This window comes from Eubalaena glacialis, unplaced genomic scaffold (genome assembly GCF_028564815.1).
Source record: "Eubalaena glacialis isolate mEubGla1 unplaced genomic scaffold, mEubGla1.1.hap2.+ XY H_12, whole genome shotgun sequence".
Lineage (NCBI taxonomy): Eukaryota > Metazoa > Chordata > Mammalia > Artiodactyla > Balaenidae > Eubalaena > Eubalaena glacialis.
In genome coordinates this window covers 230744-253746 of record NW_026871153.1, presented here as the reverse complement: position 1 = coordinate 253746, position 23003 = coordinate 230744, and the positions used below count along the sequence as shown (strand labels likewise).

Sequence of the window (23003 nt, the reverse complement as noted above, 5' to 3'; positions counted from 1 at the left end):
CCAGGCTCTGCTGACTTTACACGACCTTTCACACGCATGATCACCGCTTGCTCCTGGGGGAACCCAGCATGTCCTATGCGACTCCATCGGGAGACCACCTTTGGAAGGTCTGGATCTCGCCCCATGTGCCTTTGCCCTCTGCTGACATTGCTTTGTATCCTTTTACTGTAATACATCTGAGCTGTGAATTCAACTGCACGCCCTGGGAGTCCTCCCGGGTGAACTGCCGAAGCTGGGCGAGGTCTTGGGGACGCCCCCGACACAGCGCCCTTGGGGCAGTAGCAGAAAGGAGCCCACACCAGGTCTGGGGCTGGTTCGCCGCTGTGTCTTTAAACTGTTGAGCAAACGAGCGCTGAGTGTATCTGTATGTTGGAGACCTCAAGAGCAGTGCTTCCTGTGAGAAGGGTTTCCTCCCTACCAGCTGTATTCCGTGCACGCCATCCTCTAAGTATTCACCATTACTTTAAGGGACACTTCCTAGGACTCTGAATTATTATTTTTGAATGACAAAGAATAAAAAAGGAAATTTTAAAAAATACTCACCGGAATGAAACGGAAACTGCTGTTTGGCCTCTCCTGTGTGGGCATCCCAAATTATTGTTGTCTGTGCTCCGCAAAAAAATAAAAAAAAAAGTTAGTTACTATTCTTCTTGCAAAGTTTTCTCTAGAAAAAGTTATGATACAAGAAAATGCAGTGAGCCCCTCTTTTTTCTAAAGCAGCGCTGTCCAATAAACGGTATACAAATAGCATGCAAGTCACACAGAAAGTTTAACGTTTTCAGTCACCACACTAAAAAATTAAAAAAGAAACCAGTAAAGCTAATTTTAACAATGAAGTTTACTTCACTCCAGCATGGCGAAAATATTATCATTTCAACATAAGATCAATATACTCGTATCAACAAGATATTTGGCATTCTCCTTTCCACCCGTGTCTTTGGAATCCAGGGTGTGTCTTACACTTAACGACCCAGATGGTCACACTCATGAAGTTGGCCACACGCGCTGGTTACTCCACCAGACACAGCAGCTGTAACTGATACTCGCAAAACTACCAGTTTCGGTGGGAAATCCCCCGTCTCCCCAAACATGAAAAACTACTGAAAAAACTGTAACGATAAACACCTTTTTGGCACTTTTCCCAATGAAAAGCTGCAGAAAGGGGTATTTCTGAAAATTCCCCTGACCGTCACTCCATGAATTGGGATCACTAGACAGAGTAGAGAATTGGGTTACACTGGGGTCTGGCACTGATTTATTTGGTCTATATATAAGGAGAAAAAAAAAAAATGATCTCCTCCCCGGAAAACAAAGTAAATCACAAATGCTTATGAACGTACTAATGCTGGGAGACACTTAGGGAAGAAGCCATCGGGCAGCTCGATGAAGACCACTGGAATTAGTTCTTAATCAACTGGAACTTTCAACTGAATTGGAACCTTTACACCTCCCTATCAATGACGTTTAATAAAGATTTTACTTTAAGAAGAACTAGTTCTATTTTGTATCAACAGCAGTAATTTTCAGAGGAAATACTCAGAGCAATGAGTATCTTTGAAACTTTTGGCCAGCTCTAGACCAATTAACAATTTTTTTTTTTTGGGCCGCGCCGCAGAGCTTATATAGGATCTTAGTTCCCCGACCAGGAACTGAACCCAGGCCCTTGGCAGCGAAAGTACGGAGTCCTAACCACTGGACTCCCAGGGAATTCCCAACAATTTTTTGTTTGATGGAGTACAACTTTTTTCTTAATTGAGCCACTCACAAATCTGGCAAGGCAGAGAACATATAAACCCTTTCATAATTCTGATACAATTTCACATACTACATCAATAACTGTAACAACTTGTTGATGTTTTAACATTAACTATACACTGGGCAAAAGAAAGTATTCCTTACACAAAAGCTTTCAAGAAACTGAAATACATTTTAGCCACTTTGGGTTAAGCACGCACTGAAGGTCAAAGCCAACATCCCTAAATTACATTTCCTCCCTGAGAATATATCACTTTACAGGACATGACTATTATTCCTGCCATGGTTGACTAATCACGGCAGATAGTGTCTGACTCAGAGGCTACTAGAATTCCAAATGTGCATTTCCACTAACCATCCAGCTCATTGCCTGGTAGAAACAGAAGATAATCAGGCAGAAAATCCAAAATGATTGTAAAAAAAGGCCTCAGGGGCAGGGAGGAGCTGAAGAAGGAAAGAACTCTTTGGAGGAGTGTGAAAGCTAAAGGGCAGCTGTTACTGGCGTCCAGGGCCTGAGTTCCAGTCCGACTTTATACCAATGTGTCCCGAGGCAAAGTAGTGAAGTTCTCTGGGGCTCCATTCCTCCCCCTGTGTGAAAAGGGCCGCATCACCCCAGTGAGCCCAGCCCCTCGCATGGGTGTCTACCTTACTCCTGCTCTCAGGGAAGCCTGCGGTCTACAGCGCGAAGCAACAAGTCGTCAGATTAGGAAAACAGAAGCCTGGGGAGAGAAAACCGTTTGTGTTCCTAAAATCACTCTGGGGGGTGTAAGCTTATGCAGAGGACACCCCACGCCAGTGGGCTTCTTCAAGCAGTGGACACACGCAATTTGGGGATTTTCTTCTTTCATCAGTGAACTATGAACCTCAAAGTAAAAGGTGTGACGGGCGGGGGGAGAGCTTTTTTTTTTTTTTTTTTTTTTAATTAATTTATTTATTTATTTTTAGCTGTGTTGGGTCTTCGTTTCTGTGCGAGGGCTTTCTCTAGTTGCGGCAAGTGGGGGCCACTCTTCATCGCAGTGCGCGGGCCTCTCACTGTTGCGGCCTCTCCTGTTGCGGAGCACAGGCTCCAGACGCACAGGCTCAGTAATTGTGGCTCACGGGCCTAGTTGCTCCGCGGCATGTGGGATCTTCCCAGACCAGGGCTCGAACCCGTGTCCCCTGCATTAGGCAGGCAGATTCTCAACCACTGCGCCACCAGGGAAGCCCGGGGGGGGAGAGCTTTGATAAAGGTCTGTAGAGCAGTCTACAGTACATTAAGACACGATGTGCTATAAATGAACACTAGGATCAAAACCACAGAAACAAAACAGATCCTTCTGATTTCTTAACGGGAGGCAGAATTCTCAGCGTTCATAGAAAGCATGATGTTATCTGAGATTAAACACAAATGAGCATCTACAGATCACAGCAATGTATCTTAAGCAAACACTCACTTTGTCTACTCCAGCACTCAAAATGTAATTCCCCTTCTTGTTCCATTTCAAGGCAAAGATGGGGCCTTTATGTTGGCCTAAGGTGCTGGCCAGGTTACCTGGTACGTAAAACACAAACACAGCAAGCAGGGTGACTTTCGAGCCTCGGTCTGTTCACCGGATGATGACCAACCAAGCACCTCCTCTCCGACCCCAACGCAAGGGAGTCAGGACTTACCGTCTTCTGTCCATATTCTCGCAAAACCATCATAGGAACCTGTAGCCAACAGTGTGCCGTCACTCTGCAGGCCAGGGAGAAACACAGACCAACAGAAACGGCTTAGTAGAGGCAGCACTGAAGAAGAGCCCCTCACGTTACACCTGGGCCGGAGCACCCGATGTCAACAACAGGCTCCCAGTCACGACTCACCAGTCACGCTGGCCTACGTTAGCTCACACTGCCCTTCAAGTAAAATGTGAGACAAAACAGCCTCCCTGCATACAACGATCGTGGAGGCGAGGGGACAAGGGAAACACATTGCAACCCCTCACCACTGAGGACGTCCATAAAAACACTGTGCGAAAAGCTATTGTGAGACTCCTGGAGACTTAGGTGAGCTCTTAACAGTATGTGCAAATAGAGAAGAGTGGCGAAATGACAGAATATGCATAAACATGATAAAGGGCAAGAAAATCAAAAGATGTTCCAATCAAAAAAAAAAAAGAGTCAGTGAGTTCTGTGTCTCTCACGTATTAAATGCACGTAACACAGGTGCTCAAGCGTCAGGGTGGAAAGTCATCTTTCCTTCGTGACAACTCACAGAGCGCCAGCAGAACGGATTCCCCGATAAAACCACCAGACTCCATCCTGCCAACGTGTGGCTACTGAATACCCGGCTAGAGGTCCGCCAACACGGAGGGCCTCGGGAGGAGCGCTCAGAAACGGGGGCCAGCCCCCCAGGGTGGGCTGACCAACAATACTGCCCCCTTCCTGCGTCTGCCCGGCTCCATCACCATCACGGCGGCCCTCGCTGTGGTTTACAGATGGTCAAGGGTCTGGGCGGTGGCGGAGGCTTACGTTCCAGTCCAGCGAGGTCACGTCTTTGTTACTGGGGACGTCATGCCCCCCCTCCCGTATACAGTGCCTCAGCACGAGCTGCGTGGAGCCCCCGTTGCTGTTTTCATTGAGGTTCCATATCCTCGCAGTCGAATCTCCAGATCTGCGCAAGGAACACACACAGCATTCAGCTTCCGGTCCCAGGGCCAGCAATGCTCATCACTACTTGCTGTCTGGCTAGGTCGGGCATCCTCGGCACGGGGTCCTCCGTCTTTTTGATATCGCTGACTCACAGTGGTTTTCTCTTCCCGACCTTTTTTGCACTTAGTAATTTGGAGTGTCTGTGTACTGCTCCCCACCCCGCTGAGAAAACGGCTGGACCGGGCACTTCCGCACAGCCTGAGGTACTCGGGGCGCCCCAAGCCCTGGTCTGCACTCACTGGGAAGATGCCACCAACAAGGTACGGAGGGAGCGCATGTCCTGGGAGGGAGAACTCGGACACCCAGACCCTGGGCACCCCCAGCCGGACACCCTTACCCGGAAGCCAGGAGATCACTGACAGGGTTCCAGGCACAGATGAACACCTCAGACTCATGGCCCCGAAGGACTGTGGCTTTGTTGGGTGGAATCTCCACGTCTCCGTCTATTTCCATTGGTTTCGAATGATTATCTGTCACAGGAAACAGGAGAAGACACAGGTCTGACGGATACCAAGGAAACTCATCCTCAGGGCGTGTGGGTTTTACAAACAACCTCCTGTGCTGTCACCCATGACGATTACAACCAAATCATTTCGTGTAATTTAGTAGATATGTTACATCTCTTTACAGCCTCCTAATCTGATAGAAGAATAAAAACTGGTATTTATTCTTTATAACTAGGGCGAGGCTAATTTCTAACCACAGCCGGAACGAGACTGGACAGAAAAGGTAACAGCCAGCTGGCTCCTGAGCAGAGCCGGAAGGTTCCTTCTCTTGACGGGACAACAGACCTTACCTGCAAGCACCCTCGTGAGGTGCTTATCTGTGACGCTCCTCATCTGTGACGCTACCACGGGGGCATGCCATCCTTCTGCCAAAAGGCTTGCCACCCTCAACCCCGCTGCCTTCAAACACCCTCAGAGTCTTGGGACGCAAATGCTATTTTCCGACTGGAGTCATCTGCGTACCATGCTTTTCAAGCCAAGCAGAACCACCAGGCTTCTGAACCCAAGCAGTCCTCCCTCCAGATGACCCATAGGGTCCAGGCTCTGGAAGGGTGACAAGGCATGCTAAGTGCCACCCAGAAGAGACTCACCCTGGATAGTGGCCGTTTTCCCCCTATGTGGCACAAGAAACAAGATTCTTGAAGATCAGAACGAAGGATCACTTCAGAGACTACATTCAGGCCACAGCCTGCCTTGTAGCGAGATGGGAGCAAAAAGCAGGTGGGACTAGAGTTCGTGGGAAAAAAGTGAGAGTGGGAAGCCACCAGACGGTGCACGTGGGATGGGCTGCTGGCCAGCACTCAGGTGGAAAGCAATGCCCAGGGAGGGACTCCTGAAGCAAAGGCTACCTGCCTGCCAGCCGCCAGCGTTCCTGAAGGCATGCACTGGTCTCCACGTGGCCACACTCCCTTAGAGGGTAAGATTTAAAATACACGGTGCAACTTACAACTGCGCAAAATTTCTGTCTCGGCAGATACATACATTTCTCAGAGCTCACCAATTACGATCACTGCCTGGGGCGGAAGACTAAGAAGACAAGGACACGTACCTCCTTCCTGTGTTCTTTACTTTTGGCGCCTTGAGGGATGTATCCCATGGGAGTGGGCAGCCCATAAATGATCTGTGGGTACAAGCCACCTATTTTTTCTTCTTCTTTCCCTGTCCCGTCATTTTGGACCTCGTTAATAGTGATCATGGGGCCTGCCGGCGGGAGGTCTTTTCATCTGACGCTAGACACATGGGCTTTAAGCCATCCTGCTGTAACATAACCGGCGCTGCAGCCTGCCCCGGCTTCCCGCGCAGCGCTGGAGCTGCATCTCGACTCTAGCGGAAGAGGGCTTGTGCCGGGGAGGGGGGGGGCGGGGGAGGGAATGACCTGCCCCCGCGGGGGCGGCACGGCCGCTCGGAGGGAAATGAGTTTCAAAGGCGGAAGAACACACACGCGTGCACACACTCACACGCACGTGCGCAGCGCGCACACACGCTCTGAGCTTAGACCTTGAAGCCGTCTCCTAGTTGATAAGCCGCACGTCAAAGTGCCGGCAGGTTTCCTGGGTAAAGATTCACGCTCTCCGACTTGTCTGCCACACACTTTTGGGCCATTAGCTAACGGGGACCCTGCTGCAACCACCAAGTAAGACGGCATCTGCTGTGTGGGCCGGGTGCCCTGTCAGTGACCGGGAGCTCGGAGCGTTAGGTCAGACTCTGTCCGCGAGGCCGGAGGACGGCGCGCGGGCCTCCGTTTTGTGCCGGACAGCAATCACAAGGGGCAGCAAATGAGTCCTCAGAGCAGCACGATCTCCTGAAGCTGAGGACGTGTGAGTGAAGAACGTCGTGTCCAAGGATCTCAGTGACAAACCAGAGCACGAAGCCCTCCCGGCCGCGGAGGAAGCAAACCCCGGACGTCGACTCGTATGCACCGCCCAGCAGGCAGGAAACCCCGGACGTCGCGCATACGCACCGCCCAGCAGGCAGGCCCGGAAGGAGGCTGCGGGACTTGCCCAGGCTCGGAGGAGAGAGAGAAGCTGCCGGGAGCGCGAAGCTCTGCAGCCCCGCACTCACTTATTGCGTGTGCTCCGTTCTCCTCCCCGTTCACCGTGGCCTCGCCGTTCTTTGGTGGATTCTGCTGGGAAACGGCCGCCGGGGCCGCCGCTGCTGCCGCCGCCGGGGCCGCCACCGCCGCCGCCGCCGCCGTGGCCGCCACGCTGGCCTGCTGCTGCGCCAGCTTCTCTCGGAAGGCCTGCTGCCGCGTCTGCACCACGTCGGGCATCACCGCGTCGATCAGGGACAGCGACTCTATGGGGCGGCCGTCAAACACCGTGCCGTCCTGCGGACAGAGCCCAGGCACAGACATCAGCTCCCAGCGAGACGGGCGCGCGGCGGGGACAGACACGAGGCTCCCGGGAGCCGCGGGCCGCCGAGGAGGCCGCGCCGGACCGGGCGTCCTGAGCCAGGGGAGGGGACCACGGAGTGGGCAGGCGGGCAGGGGCCGACAAGAGTGAGCGGCGTGGAGGGCCCGGTGTGCCTGCTGCTGCCACAGGGCACCCGACACTCGGCAAATACCCACCTGAATCCGGATACTTCCTGTCACGACAAGAGGGCTACCCCTGACGCACTGGTCCTCGACAGGGTGGTGTTTTTATCCCCTCGGGGGACACTTGGTCAAGTCTGGAGGGATTTCTGGCTGTCACGACTGTGCAGGTGCTCCTGGCACCTGGTGGACGGTCACCAGGGATGCTGTGCCACACCCCACAGGGCCCAGGACGGCCCCGTAGCAAGCAGTGATCTGGCCCCCAAGTGTCAAGAGTGCCGAGGGTGGGAAACCCCGCCCAGGCGCTCTGACAAGTGTGGAACCACTCCCCTTTGATGTGACAGACGTATCTTCGGAGACCGTGGGCCCAAATCAGACATTCCTGCACCACTCACGATCTGATTCCTAATGCGTCTGTCCGTCTGATGTAATAAAACACACACATCTGCAACCACGTGAAATGACTTCCTGGGAGCAGGGCACAGACTAACACAGCCATGATAGTCTAACAACAGCATTGTTTAGTTACCATTCCTATTTTCTGAACTTCCTTCGAGTCTCTGGCTTCCATCGATGATGAAAACACTTCCATACACACTTAGCAACACAGGAGAGAGTTCTCTCCTTAGAAAGCGCTCCGAACATTAGTCACATGAAACTCAGGGCCTCTCAGTGTGTCTACTGGATGTGCAAACACGTTTTAGCCTGTTGTCTCATAAATTAGGAAGAAGTGAAGGACCTAAGTTTCAGCAACACAGTGTGTGAATGAAACATCACCCCAGCTGACTACAGGTTACTACACAATATTTGAAAATAAGGGAACAATATAAAATAATACAGAACATGGGAAAAAGTAGCCAGTCACCTCATCAGCTGCCCGGGTTCCAGCCACGGAGGGGCCAGTGCTGACCAACTGGTCAGCCGGCTGCTACGTCACCTTCCTTCTTCGTATATTCAAGCCCCAAATGGATGATGATTTTGCCAAAGGTGGTAACTGCCCAGGGTGACAAAAACCTTCTAGTTTAAGCTCTAAAAGCACAGTCTCACTTTTAACTACCCGAAACCTAAGTGACAAATGAGACGACCTTTCGTTCTCCTCTGGACATGCTGGACTTTGAATTGCCAAGGGAGAGAAGGTACGGGGGCTTCTCCGCAGATGAAAGACGTGGAAACTGGGGCAGGGGGGCGCAGGGGCAGGGGGAAGGGAAATCCAATCTCACTCAGCATCACACAGTCTGAGAGCTGGTGGGGCCTCTGGGGTCCTGTAACCCTATCCCCACACGTGTTTGTTCTGTGGAAAGAGAGACGCGACGGGGCTTCAAGTTGCTGGTGAAAGATCCCAGGCACCCAATGTAAGACAAGGAAAGAGGAGACTGCCCGTTGCTAGGCAAGAAAGAGCACAGGGTAGGCAGACACTCCGGTGTTTTCAAGGATGAGGGGTTTTGGAAAACAGCAGAGGGATACACGTGACAGAACACAAGATACATTCCTTCTGTAGTTTTAAAAGCTGAAGAGAAAGTGGAGTTCAATGCTATGCATAAGACAGGCTTGTAAGGGTGAGAGCAGTTCAGAGGGAGAGGGGATGGAGGAAACTGGAAGGCTTCGGGAAGATGGGCCCGAGGGTGCTGTGACCTGGGAAGGGGACACTTGGTGGTACAGAGGGGCATGTGGGCAGTGGACGGCGTCAGCTGTGCAGGATGGACCGTGGCAGAAGGCGGGAAGTTGGGGCAGAGCGGTGTGCCAGACCGAGGCGGGAGAAACGAGGGCAGAAAGAAGGAGAAAGGGCGGGAAGTGTGGTGAAAATAAGAGGGGCTCAGACCTAGATGCAAGGGAGGCCTCGGACATCACAGGAGGCCCCGGGCATCTTCACAGGACGATCCCAAGAGCAAAAGAGAACAGGGGAGAGGGGCACTGTTTTCAACCAAAAGAGCCCATTTAAAAATTGGTATGAAGTTGGCCCAAGTACTCATTGTGCCCCAATCTATAAAGAGGGAGGGGACACTGTGCCCCAATCTATAGAGGGAGGGGACACTGTGCCCCAATCTATAAAGAGAGAGGGGACACAAACAAATTGGAGTGACTTAAATTTATAATTATGGATACAAGTGCCCCCTTCCCCTGCAGCTCTTCAATGAGTAACAAAACCATCCCTTGGAATCCTCTCGAACACAACAGTCCTCATCTATCCTCCGTGGTCTCGGGCTGTGCCCTCTGTCGGGTTCACACGAAACACAGATTCTAGGCAAATGTTTCCCAGGATCCCTCTTCAACTGCATTGCTCAAAATATTCCAGGGGGGAGGGCGTTTTCTGTGCACGTGCAAGGCCCACACCTGTCCCGAAGTACCCCTGACCCTTGAACAACACAGGTCTGAACTGGGAAGGTCCACTATATGCGGATTTTTTTTCAACACATTTACTACTATGTTAACCATCCGTGGTTGGTAGAATCCGCGGATGTGGAATCTGCGGATACAGGAGAGCCAACTGTGGGACCTGAGTACTACGGAGTTTGGTACCTGGGGCAGGTCGTGGAACCAATCCCCGGTGCATACCCAGGGATGACCGTATAAACCAGCTGCAGATCTGCTGCGTGTTTTTCCCGTTTGGCAACGTAGTGTGACATCAGTCAACAGCTGGCGATCTGCGCATGGATATGGAAAACACAACCACCTAAAGGGCCTCGGAAGATTGCTCCTTGGGTACAGCAGAAGCGCCATCCCTCACTGGAGAAAGTATTTACCGCAAGGAGAGAAGGAACGCTAACTGACTGTGAGAGATGGTGGGGAACTGCGTGCTAAGGTGACGCGTCTTCCCAGCGCGCACACGCTCCAGGGTCTGCACAGCTTGGGCCCGCCCCGGGGGCGCACGTACCTCGTTGATGCTGATCTCGGCCTCCACATACTGCAGGCCCTTCTGCAGGATGGAGATGAGGGCAGCCGGCGGCACTAGAGTCCCATTGATGTTGGACTGGCTTATGTGGCTCTCGATACCGAATGTGAACGCCGAGTGGGAAAAACCTGCAACGAGACAGGGAGGCCAGGGTTCTGTGAAGCCTGGACCGAGGGCGGAAGGCACAGCCACTGAGACCTAAAAGGCGGCACCGCTGATGTCAGACGCGCTTAATAGCAGAAGGGACGTGGCCGTAGGATGCCCGGCCTCTGATGTGGGGTGTCGTGGGCAGGATCCGGCAGAGAGAGGGAGAGATGCAGACCAAGGCAGGCCTCTGCTTGCACGGGACAGGAAAACAGCTGTAAAGGTAGAGCCCTTTCGGCGTTATTAAAAGCGAAACAGGCCCGTGTCTGCCCGGGTTAAAGGTTTCTGTTACAGAAATCAGACTCCAGGGCTCTCTGCCTGGGTTTGCAGGGCTCCTTCCAGAAGTTCATGCTTATGTCTGTCTGCGCCCTCCTTGCAGTGCTCACGGCAAATGAATCTCACCACCCACTGTCCGAAGAAAAAGAGGCTGGTCCGGACTCAGTGGTGTGGCCTTGGGTCATTAACCGAAAAACTGGGCGATACCCTTGCTAAAAGGTGCTGGGTTCCCCCATTCCTCCCCTAGCACCCCTCACCAAGTGCCTCTGTAGGAAGCTGCTGACAACACTGGGCAAGTGAGAGGTGCTTGCAGATAAGGTGTGGATGGAGCTGCTTGGATGAAAACGTTGGGAGAAAAGTCAGGACGGTGACAGCAGGTAGCAAACAATGCCTGTTTCAATAAAGGAGGGCACAGGGCAGGGCAGGAGGAGCTGGGGGTCCATGGGGGACGGGGGTGTGGGTCCGAGGCATAGGTTGCCTTTTGCTCTGTCAGACCCTCACCTGTGTGGGTCCTGGGCAGCCCGCTCCCAAGGTGTCTCCACCATGAGTGCCTTCCCATCACCCCTGGCTCATCCTATGTGCTGGGGGGTGGCTCGCGGGGGTCTCCCTGCCTCTCGAGCCACACTCACGTTCATCAGCCCAGCGGGCCCCCCGTCCTCCATCAGAGTCAACATCCTCAGTGCTTCTGCCTTTCGTTACCAAAACACAACCAGCCTTTGCAATAAACAAAACGCTCAGCAGATGGGAATGTTCCCTCACGCGAGAAGAGCCCTGTCTGCATCTGCGTCCCTTTCTCTCTCCACTCCCTCCTCCTCACCCCACCTGCTGCTCGTGGCCTCGTTATTAAGAATACATAAAATAGGCACTTGATACTTATTTCAAGAGTAGTACTGTAGCTGCTATTAACTTGTGTATATTTCTTTATACACTGTAACCCCCTAAATTAGATTGTACAGGAGAGTGTATATTTCTTTATGCAGTGTAACCCCCTAAATTAGATTGTACAGGAGAGTGTATATTTCTTTATGCAGTGTAACCCCCTAAATTAGATTGTACAGGAGAGTGTATATTTCTTTATGCAGTGTAACCCCCTAAATTAGGTTGTACAGGAGAGTGTGTATTTCTTTATGCAGTGTAACCCCCTAAATTAGATTGTACAGGAGAGCACCTCGGAGGCTCTCCCCGCACAGGGTCGCTCTGCTCCTACCCTCTGAAGGACATGAACAAACGCCCTTTGCAGTCAGCCTTCCCTTCTCCCTCTAACTTGTTTTCTCTCTCTCTCTGCCCTCCGTTCCCCTACCCACTCCTGCCAGAACAGAACCACCCACCCCTGTGTTAACCAATGACTCTATCCCCCCGAGTCTCTGCCACCCTGTGGACAGTCTTAATCTCCAAGCTTTTATCACTCATTTTCCGGCAAGGGGGAAACTAGAAAAATCTGAGGTCAATGGATGGAGCAGGACCGAGTGGGTTCTTGGCCGGACTCCCCATCTCATGGGCTCATCCTTATATACTCCGGGCCACAATGGCTTCTCTCTCGTAAGAATTCTTCCTGGGTGACAGCCCCGCCCACCTGGCTCCTACCATCTCTCCCATTCATGTCTCCACCAGCTGATGGGACAGGACACTGGACTGAGAGACATTTGTTATCCTCCTGGTATCTCCACAAGGTCTAGTGCAGGACTACGCCCGCCGCGGTAGTAACAAAATAACACCCGCCAGCCCTTACACGGTACGCACTCTCAGTCAGGCATTGCTCTAAGGACTTCCTCCTAATTCCGTAACCCTCTGCAGTCATTCCCTCGTTCTCTTTTCTCCCTTTTACGGATCGGGTCCTGAGATCTCCCGAGGGTAACTGACAGACCCCAGTCACTAGCTCCAAACTCAGGCAGTAGGACACCAATCACAGCCCACCACAAAATTCCACCTAGAAACTTCTACAGAGTGTTCCACCAGAGCACAGCTTTGACTGTGACCAGGGCTCCTGACAAATACATCTCAGTGACTGACGGAGCAGCTGTGGGAGAAAAGTCAAGCTTTTGGTGTATGTCTTAGTCTGTTCCAGCTGCTATAACGAAACACCACACACTGGGTGGTACTGGCAAATTCAGTGTCTGGTGAGAGCCCACTTCCCGGTCCACAGATGACTGTCTTTTCCCTGTAACCTCACAAGGTGGAAGGGGCAAGAGAGCTCCGTGCGGCCTCTTAGAAGGGCACCAATCCCATTCACGAGGGCCCCATCCTCATGACCTAATCACCTCCTAAAGGCTCTGCCTCCAAATATCACACTGGGGATTAGGCTTCAGCATATGTATTTGTGTGTGTGTGTGTTCGGAAGGGAAATACAAAATTCAGTCTACAGAAGTATTATTTCATTCATCTACTCACCCACTCATTTATTCCCTCAAGTAACACAGGGCCATAGAAATGCTACTTTTTTTTTTGAATTTTATTTTATTAATTTTTTAATACAGCAGGTTCTAATTAGTTATCCATTTTATACATATTAGTGTATACATGTCAGTCCCAATCTCCCAATTCATCACACCACCACCCCTGCCACTTTCCCCCCTTGAGGTCCATACGTTTTTCCTCTACATCTATGTCTCTATTTCTGCCCTGCAAACCGGTTCATCTGTACCATTTTTCTAGGTTCCACATATATGTGTTAATATATGACATTTGTTAGAAATGCTACTTAAGTCACATGAAACACAGCAGATTCTGACTACCTTACCACCTTTAATCAAACCTGGGCACTTTGTGTCCATTATCTCAATCTTCACAGCAGCTGTTCAGAGTTGGTGTTTCTGTTTTACACATGAGAAGGACAAATGCTGGAGAAATAAGATAAGCTGTCCAAGGTTCATACATGTGATGAGAGGCTGAACTAGAATTTCAACTCTAGACTATGTGACTCCAAGCTTCACCTTTTTAACCTTACTTACTCTAAGACCCACAGGCACAGGAACCAGAATTCTTAAATTCTCTTTCTTGGTGGATGCCAAGTCCATTCCCAGCTGGACCACCAGCGGCTCTGGTTCAGCAGCAGCCACAGATACAGTGCAGGCAACTTGTCAAGAACTGGGTGCAAACCCACTTCTAAGCCAAGACTTCAGTATGTCCTTGATTGCTCTCTTTATCTGGGTTGGGTATATAGTTTGGTTGGATAACTTTCTTATCTCTCCACGTGATACTGCTCTTCAAAGTAGATTCCATTTCTAGAACATGTTGATGACGATATTCAGGGAAGGACTGCTGAAAGAAGGGGATGGAGCAGTGAAGACGAATGGGGGGGGGTGTGGGAGTCTGAGGCTTCTGCGAAGAGGAGGGCTGAAAGCCATCTGCTAGAAGGAGCATCCCCTCACTAAAGCAAAATGATGACTAAGCAGGATAAAGCTCTATAAGGGAACCATGACCTTGACCATCTGATGAACACTTGGGTCCGCTATTGAAGATGACAGTAAATCATGACTGGAAACTAGGTTATCTTCAAACCCTTACCGTAATGTTCCATGTCACTGCTGAAAAGAGTCCTCCTATTTGTTTAAATTTACACTGGCTGCATTTCTTTGGACAGATCTATGTGTGGCCTCCAAATCAATGGTTGCTTTCAGTCCATTTGTTTTTAAGACTTTCTTCTTGATTTCTGGCCAACCGGATTTCATCAAGGCAAGTGGGAGGGCCAGGCAGACAAAGTGTCAGGAGTCCTGGGTTCCGTCCTCGCTCAGCCACACAGGGGCTGAGTGTCTGGGCCAGGCCACTTCACTGGGCTGGGCCTCCATTTCCTTTACTACCATGCGGGGCTAAGGAGTACCTCAAGGAGCTGAAGGGAGAATCAGAGGCGAGAGCAGCTGAAGCACAGACACTTTTTCTATTTTAAATTTATTGTATTGAAGTATAGTTGATTTACCGTGTTGTGTTAATTTCTGCTGTACAGCAAAGTGGTTCCATTATACATATACACAGTCTTTTTCATATTCTTTCCCATTATGGTTTATCACAAGATTTTTTAAAAAAATTTTATTGAAGGATAGTTGACTTACAACGTTGTGTTAATTTCTTCTGTACAACAAAGTGACTCAGTTATACATATATATATTCTTTTCCATTATGATCTGTCACAGAACATTAAATATAGTTCCCTATACTATGCCTTATTGTTTATTCACTCTATATATAATAGTTTGCATCTGCTAATCCCAAACTCCCACTCAATCCCTTCCCCGCCCTCCCCCTTGGCAACCACAAGTCTGTTCTCTGTCTGTTTTTGTTTTGTAGATAGGTTCATTTGTGTCATATTTTAGATTCCACCTATAAGTGATATCCTATGGTATTTGTCTTTCTCTGTCTGACTACTTCGCTTAGTATGATCATCTCTAGGTCCATCCATGTTGCTGCAAATGGCATTACTTCATTCTTTTTTATGGCTGGGTAGTAAGTAATCCATTGTATATATGTACCACATCTTCTTTAGCCCATTCATCTGTCGATGGACATTTACATTGTTTCCACAGATGCTTTTTAATCTAGATAGAAGACCATGAACTAGTGGAAACATCCCTTTTCCATGTTGCCTTGTCCATGCAATGAGGACAACTGACGTCGCTAGGGTACTTCCCGGTTCTGGAATTCACTCACCGTGGAACAGGGGGATGTCCTCAGCCTCTGTCAGGGAGGCCTGCTTGAGCACTTCCTCTTAGGTCACGGTTGCTGCCCGTGCCAAGGTGCTGCGTAATGCGCCACCTTGGAAGGCTGGCACCTCCAGGAAGGATGCCCCTGTGTTGGGGGTGGCCAGCCTCCATATGCCACCACCAGCGCCCCACCCCTCCCAACGAGACTCCAGGGCTAATGAGCATATTCACTTTCAGTCTGCCAGTGCTATGACTTCTGTGCCTTATGCCTCTTCAGCTTTCCCCCAGCTTTCAATGCATCCCTTCTTCTCCCCAACAGGACACTGGGAGGAACAGAGAACAGGATGTCAGTGACAGAGATGGAAATGCTCAGAACTGGCTCAATGGCAGGTGTGGAAGCTGGTAAAAAGGGGCAGAATAAAGAGCTTGGTGGCACCTTGACGAAAGATTCCTGGACGGCTGAGTGTGAGCGTCCTTGGTGTCCACTGCTCGGGCAGCCTGGAGCGGTCACTGAAGCCCGCAGACTTGCCTCCTGCTAAGCAAGAGGCGTCCCTGATGAATGTCTCCTCAGGAAGGCTTCTCAACTGTGGCATGACTGACATTTGGGCCAAACCATTCTTTGTTGGGCTGGGGAGTTGGAAGGGGTGCTGTCCTGTGTACTGTAGGATGTTTAGCAGCATCCCTGGTCTCTACGCAGTAGATTTTTTTTTTTGGCTGCACCGTGCTGCTTGCAGGATCTTAGTTCCCCAACCAGGGAACTGAACCTGGGGCCACGGAGGTGAAAAGTGCCGAGTCCTGACCACTGGACCGCCAGGGAAGTTCCTCTACACACTAGATGTTAGTAGCAAGCCTCCTCCCAGTCATGACAACCAAAAAGGTCTGCAGATATTGCCTAACTGACCCTAACCATGGCAGACAACCAATGACCCAGAGGAAGCACACCCCCCAAAAGGACACAATCCACAGGTCTAGTCTACTCACACTTCTGCTTCATTTATAAACACCATGGGTGGATTGCTGCCATTGAAAAGCAAGTCACAGAATTCAGATAACACACGGTAATGGGGGATAACCAGATGAAGTGAAGATATTTCCGAGGAGAAAAAAGGGTATCATCATGATAAACTGGGAAAGGTTTAAAACAAGCACTACGTTTTTTATAAAGCACAGTAAGACCTTCAAGAGTAACTAATCTGAAAAGATACACGCACCCCGATGTTCACTACAGCACTATTCACAATAGCCAAGGCATGGAAGCAACCAAAATGTCCATCAATAGATGAATGGATAAAGAAGATATGGTGTATACACAATGAAACACTACTCAGCCATAAAAACTGAACTAATGTCATTTGTAGCAACATGGATGGCCCTAGAGATTATCATACTAAGTGAAGTAAATCAGACAGAGACAGACAAATAACATATGATATCACTTATATGTGGAATCTAAAAAAATAGTACAAATGAACTTATTTACAAAACAGAAAGAGACTCACAGACATAGAAAACAAACTTATGGTTACCAAAGGGGAAGATGGGGAGGGCTAAATTAGGAGTATGGGATTAACAGATACATACTACTATACATAAAACAGATAACCAACAAGGATTTACTGTATAGCACAGGGAACTATAGTCAATATCTTGTAATAAACTATAATGGAATAGAATTTTTAAAAAGAATATAGATATATACATATCTATATAGATATATACATATCTGTACACATATCAAATCACTTTGCTGTATACGTGAAACGAACACAATATTGTAAATCAACTATACTTCAATAAAAACAATAAATTAAATAAAAAAAGATCTTGAAGAGTAAAATCCTTCCCATTTAGGGTGAAAGGTGCTACTGTCTCATGAGAGAGGAAAACAGCAGGTGCATGAAGGTGCTTCATCCAACTAGGCAATAAAAACAGATTTAAAACAAACTAAGTACATGCTTTGTTTCTTGCAAAACCACTAAACCATACCTCTTTCACAAATGGCTTCACAAGCCATTTGAGTTGTGCAGTGAACCATCGTGCCCCGTTAATGTTGGCCTGATTCATCAGCAAAACCTGCTAAATGATCACTCACGGCCCTTAGAAACACTGCTTATTCGGCAGAGAAAAGCAGACATGTAATACTTAGGCAGCTGTGCCATTGGTTCTGCATCTTCAGCTGGAACAAATACCTAGGGCACCAATTTGAGGCATTAAAACGCAGAATCTTTATAAAGTACTTAATGGACTTTATACTTGGAATACTGACAGCTATCCAAGGCCAAGGGGCACGATATGAAAATTACCTAGATCAGGGATAGGCAAGCTGAGGCCCACGCTGCCTGTGCTTGGAAATAAAGTTTTACTGGAACACAGCCATGCGCATGAGTTGATATATTGCCTACGGCTCCTTTCACACGACGATGGCAGAGCTGAGTAGCTGCAACAGAGCTAGTATAGCCAACAAAGCCGAAGATATTTACTATCTACTCCTTCATAGGAAAAGTGTGCCAACTTGATTACTATATATATATATTTATATATACACATACACACACACATAGATATATGTATGTATACATATATGTGTACACACACACATGGACCACACAAAAGCAGATGTCATGGCCTCCCATATCTGCTCTTTCATTTCTTTCTGCTGCGGACTGAATGTCTGTCTCCCCAAAATTCATATGTTGACACCCACCCTCCTAAGGTGATGGTATTAGGTGGCGGGGCCTTGGGAGGCGATGAGGTCATGAGGGCGGAGTCCTCATGAATGGGATTAGTATCATTATATCAACACGAGCAAAAACTCTCACAATTATATTTGTAGGAGTAAATATAACTTTCTTCCCGGAACACTTTCTTGGCCTGTCAGCGGGTCCCACCGAATCTGCCGGCACCCAGGACTTCTCAGCCTCCAGAACTGCGAGAAACAAGTGTTTGTGTCCATAAGCCGCCGAGTCTGCAGTGTTTTGTTACAGCAGCCCAAAGGCACTGAGACTCCCCTTCTGCTCTGATGAACAACGGCAACAACGGTAGCAGCCTAGCAGCCGACATTTCCTCAGTGCTTCCCCTGTGTCAGGCAGCAGCGTTCAAGCTTTCCAGGTGCTATTTGACGGGACACAGAACTATCACAGTAACTTGGTGGATTCACCAGAAGGAACCTAGGACTTACTCTCCTTCTCAAAAGCAGTGAAGAGCCTGCAGGCCTGGGAACAGCCCTCGAAGCCTCTCATTCCCTGTTTTAAGCCTGGCCTTACCTCACTGCTTCTCCAGGCTGGTTTTGCTAGAAGCATACACCTGCTTTCCTGCAGGATGACTCTGCATGTACTCTGCTCTCTTGGTCTAGAACAGTGGTTCGTGCCTCTCAAGCGAGGGCGATTCCGTCTGCCAGAGGAAGATGTTGGGCGGTATCTGGAAACATTTTTGCTCGTCACCAGGGGCTGTGTATGTGTGTGCTGTTGGCTACTAGGTAGAGGCCAGGGAGGCTGCTGAACACCTGCAATGCACAGGACAGCTCTCCAAGCCAAAGACCGATCCAGTCTTGATGCCAGTGGCGTTAGGCTGAGCAACCCTGCCGCTCGATTCCCTCTGCCTTACTGCTAAGCCTCTCAGTCATCACGCCCGTGGCCGGGCATCCTTCCTCTTTGTCCTCTCACTAGGAGACGACTGCTCTCTCCTCCCGGCGCCCGCAGCAGCCTCCCATTCTTCCATCTTGTCGTGGGGCAGTGGGCGGCATCCTCTTTACTCGCATTCGTCTCCTAGCTCCTGAGAAGGCTAACGCCCCTCGAAGGCAGGAAGCCCACCTGGGTTCGCTTGGTAACACAGAGCACCTTCCTCAGCAGCAGCTGGGGCTGAAGGTGGGTCTGTAGAATGACTGAGAGACACTGGCTGTGGAATGACTGAGAGACACTGGCTGCAGAATGGCCGAGAGACACTGGCCGCGGAACGGCCGAGAGACACTGGCCGCGGAACGGCCGAGAGACACTGGCCGCGGAACGGCCGAGAGACACTGGCCGCGGAAAGGCCGAGAGACACTGGCCGCGGAGTGGCCGAGAGACACTGGCCGTAGAACGGCCGAGAGACACTGGCCGCAGAACGGCCGAGAGACACTGGCCGCGGAGTGGCCGAGAGACACTGGCCGCGGAACGGCCGAGAGACACTGGCCGCGGAACGGCCGAGAGACACTGGCCGCGGAGTGGCCGAGAGACACTGGCCGCGGAGTGGCCGAGAGACACTGGCCGCGGAGTGGCCGAGAGACACTGGCTGTAGAATGGCTGAGAGACACTGGTGAAGCTGCGGTAAATGAAGGGGGGTCAGAAACCGAGTAAAACTGAGTCCTCATTATTTTCAGAATGAAAGACTTTAAGGAGAAGTACAAGAATGAAGGATTTAGGTGCAACGGCACAACAGAAGGAAAACAGCTTTTATTTTTTTTTTAACATCTTTATTGGAGTATAATTGCTTTACAATGGTGTGTTAGTTTCTGCTTTATAACAAAGTGAATCAGCTACACATATACATATATCCCCATATCTCCTCCCTCGTGCGTCTCCCTCCCACCCTCCCTATCCCACCCCTCTAGGTGGTCACAAAGCACCGAGCTGACCTCCGTGTGCTATGCGGCTGCTTCCCACTAGCTATCTATTTGACATTTGGTAGTGTATATATGTCAATGCCACTCTCTCACTTCATCCCAGCTTACCCTTCCCCCTCCCCGTGTCCTCAAGTCCATTCTCTACGTCTGCGCCTTTATTCCTGTCCTGCCTCTAGGTTCTTCAGAACCATTTTTTTTTTTTTCTAGATTCCATATATACGTGTTAGCATACGGTATTTGTTTTTCTCTGACTTACTTCACTCTGTATGACAGACTCTAGGTCCATCCACCTCACTACAAATAACTCAGTTTCGGGAAAACAGCTTTTAGATGAAGATGTCATACAAGCAACAGTCTCAAAACACCAAAGAGGGCTCTTGGCCATATGTCTCTACCAGAATTAAAAACCCATCACGTGGGGCTTCCCTGGTGGCGCAGTGGTTGAGAATCTACCTGCCAATGCAGGGGACACGGGTTCAAGCCCTGGTCTGGGAAGATCCCACATGCCGCAGAGCAACTAGGCCCGTGAGCCACAACTACTGAGCCTGCGCGTCTGGAGCCTGTGCTCCGCAACGAGAGAGGCCGCGATAGTGAGAGGCCCGCGCACCGCGATGAAGAGTGGCCCCCGCTCACCTCAGCTAGACAAAGCCCTCGCACAGAAACGAAGACCCAACATAGCAACCAATCAATCAACCTTTAAAAAAAAAAACAAACAAAAAACAAAAAAAAAACCCATCACGTTATTTGAGAATAATAATAGTTAATCATAAAGGTAATGATATTAAGTGCTTATTATGTGTATCAGCCCTTTTCATGAATTAGGTTAGCGAGTTGGCAACAACCTATGAGTCAGTCTTAATAAATCCCTATTACAGATGGGGAAATTGAGTCACAGAGCAGTTAAAATTGATTTCTCCGAGGGCACACAGCTAGCAAGTGGCCATCTGATCTCTGAGTCCATTCTCTTAACCCACACACCAGACACTACTGAAATTTGTTTAGAAACCTCTGAATGATTCAAAATGGTATCCTTTTTAAAAAGAGGAAGAAAATCATCTCATCAGTAATACCATTTATATTACAAATTTCAACGAAATAAGTTGCAAACAAGGCCTACATTGCGGAAACTAGGCGGAATGCTTTCCAGGTTAAAGATGCAAACAAAGACAAAGTGTATAAAGAGAGCTATATTAGGAACAAGAGACAGCAAAGTCAGAGGCAGTGATGCAGGAGTTTGGTACTGTTTCTTTTTGTTCACGGAGAGAACACACTTCACCCATGTGCTCCGAGGCCTGGGCCTGCCCTCACTTGCTTCCCCAGCTTCCTTTTCTGACCAACAAACAGGTGGAATTAGGCGATCTCCAAGGTCCCTTTCAATTCTAAAATTCTAGGCAGAGGAAAAAATGACCTCATCGTCCCAATCCAACCCACGGGATTTTAATTTATGGAGGTGAGTGAGTGATGACACGGAGAGATGAAGGCCACGGAAAGAAGAATCCATCACTTCCAATTCCAGTGGGAAGCGGCCACGCCAGGCCACCAGGGCCACAGGAAACCTTATCACATGCAGGGACCAGAACGCCAAGAAACAGAGACAGGAGGCGGGAGCACGGCTTTATGAACGTAACGGAGGCGGGAGCACGGCTTTATGAACATAACGGAGGCGGGGCCACGGCTTTATGAACATAACGGAGGCGGGAGCACGGCTTTATGAACATAACGGAGGCGGGGCCACGGCTTTATGAACATAACGGAGGCGGGGCCACGGCTTTATGAACATAACGGAGGCGAGCAGCTCGGTGGGGATGCCCCCTACTGGACAGGGAGTGAACACACACACGTGAGCGTCTGTGGACGGGAGGGCTGTAACACGATTTCCACGTGCCCGCAAGAGCCACCTCGAGAGAGAGAGGCCAATGGCCGTGGCCGTCGGTCCAGCCCTAAGATCCGTGACCACCACGCGGCCACTGGTCAGCACGCTCACCCAGTCCCACGGGCTACAGGGGTTTGACCATGGGGTCGTTCTGAAAACGAAGCTGTGGACTGCTAAGGAATACGCAGCACTTCCTTATTCCTGTAACATCCCTGCACACGGTGCAGTCAGCACAGCTTCTCCTCTGTCAGTACTTCCCGGATCATAACGTTTTCTCCAACAGAACTGCAGCTGCCTGCGACGCGGCCCGCCTTCCTCTTGGGGGGTGAGGAGGGCGGGGGGACCGGGTGACTCAGGTGTGCGGGTGGGGAGAGTACCGATAAAAATAAAGACGGGAGGGAGAGAGGCTGAGGGTGGTGAACCGGCAGCTGGACCAAATAAATCAAACAGAGGAACGCACACGCACACACACGCGCACGCACGCGCACGCACACACGCAAACACGCACGCGCACACACGCACGCGCACGCACACACGCACGGAGTGAGACGATGTCAACAGAAAAGGCACGAGAATAAGAAATCATACCCTCATCTTTGGGGGCTGATGTATCATCAGTTCACTTCTTCTTTTTGGAAGTGATGGATTCGTCTCACCAGAGGATTACATTTTCTGCCCGGGAAGCAATTCATAACCGTAAACTCTAGTTTTATCCATGGTAAAAAGCACAAACATACGCTGAGAGTTCTTTTTGATTTTTCAGTCTACATCACTATATATGTTCATAACAACTCCACACTTCAATGTGTTTATCTTAAAAAAAAAAAAAAAAAAAAATCCCCGAGACCCATCTCTCCCATACTGTCCCAATTCTCCAGTATCTTGCTGGAGAAAAAAATGAGTGCAGGGAGGTGGCTTTATGAGCCGCAAATCTGTTCTCACTGACCTGCCGTAACATGGAATTCAGCGTAAAATGGAACTGCTTGGATGGCGCCCAAAAGAAATACCAGGAGGACCTCGTTAAAAATAGGGTTTCACTTCTAACATCTGGCCTGGACCCCAGGGGTGGCGGCGGAGAGCAGCCTGGACTGCTGACTGCTGCAAACCTCGCACCCCTGCCAAGAC

At 49.9% G+C, this 23003-nt stretch overlaps 1 protein-coding gene across 3 annotated transcripts in view; it reads right to left on the bottom strand.

Moving 5' to 3' along the window:
- LOC133082962 (F-box-like/WD repeat-containing protein TBL1X) overlaps positions 1-23003 on the bottom strand; it is a 223350-nt gene that overhangs the window by 16370 nt on the left and 183977 nt on the right. For all 3 annotated transcript variants that reach the window (XM_061179636.1, XM_061179635.1, XM_061179637.1), the window contains 7 exons: positions 10334-10479; positions 6993-7257; positions 4763-4895; positions 4246-4387; positions 3406-3469; positions 3189-3286; positions 544-604 (listed from right to left, as the gene is read on the bottom strand). In XM_061179636.1, the coding sequence (XP_061035619.1) occupies positions 544-604; positions 3189-3286; positions 3406-3469; positions 4246-4387; positions 4763-4895; positions 6993-7257; positions 10334-10479 (909 nt within the window). The remainder of the gene's footprint in view (positions 1-543; positions 605-3188; positions 3287-3405; positions 3470-4245; positions 4388-4762; positions 4896-6992; positions 7258-10333; positions 10480-23003) is intronic.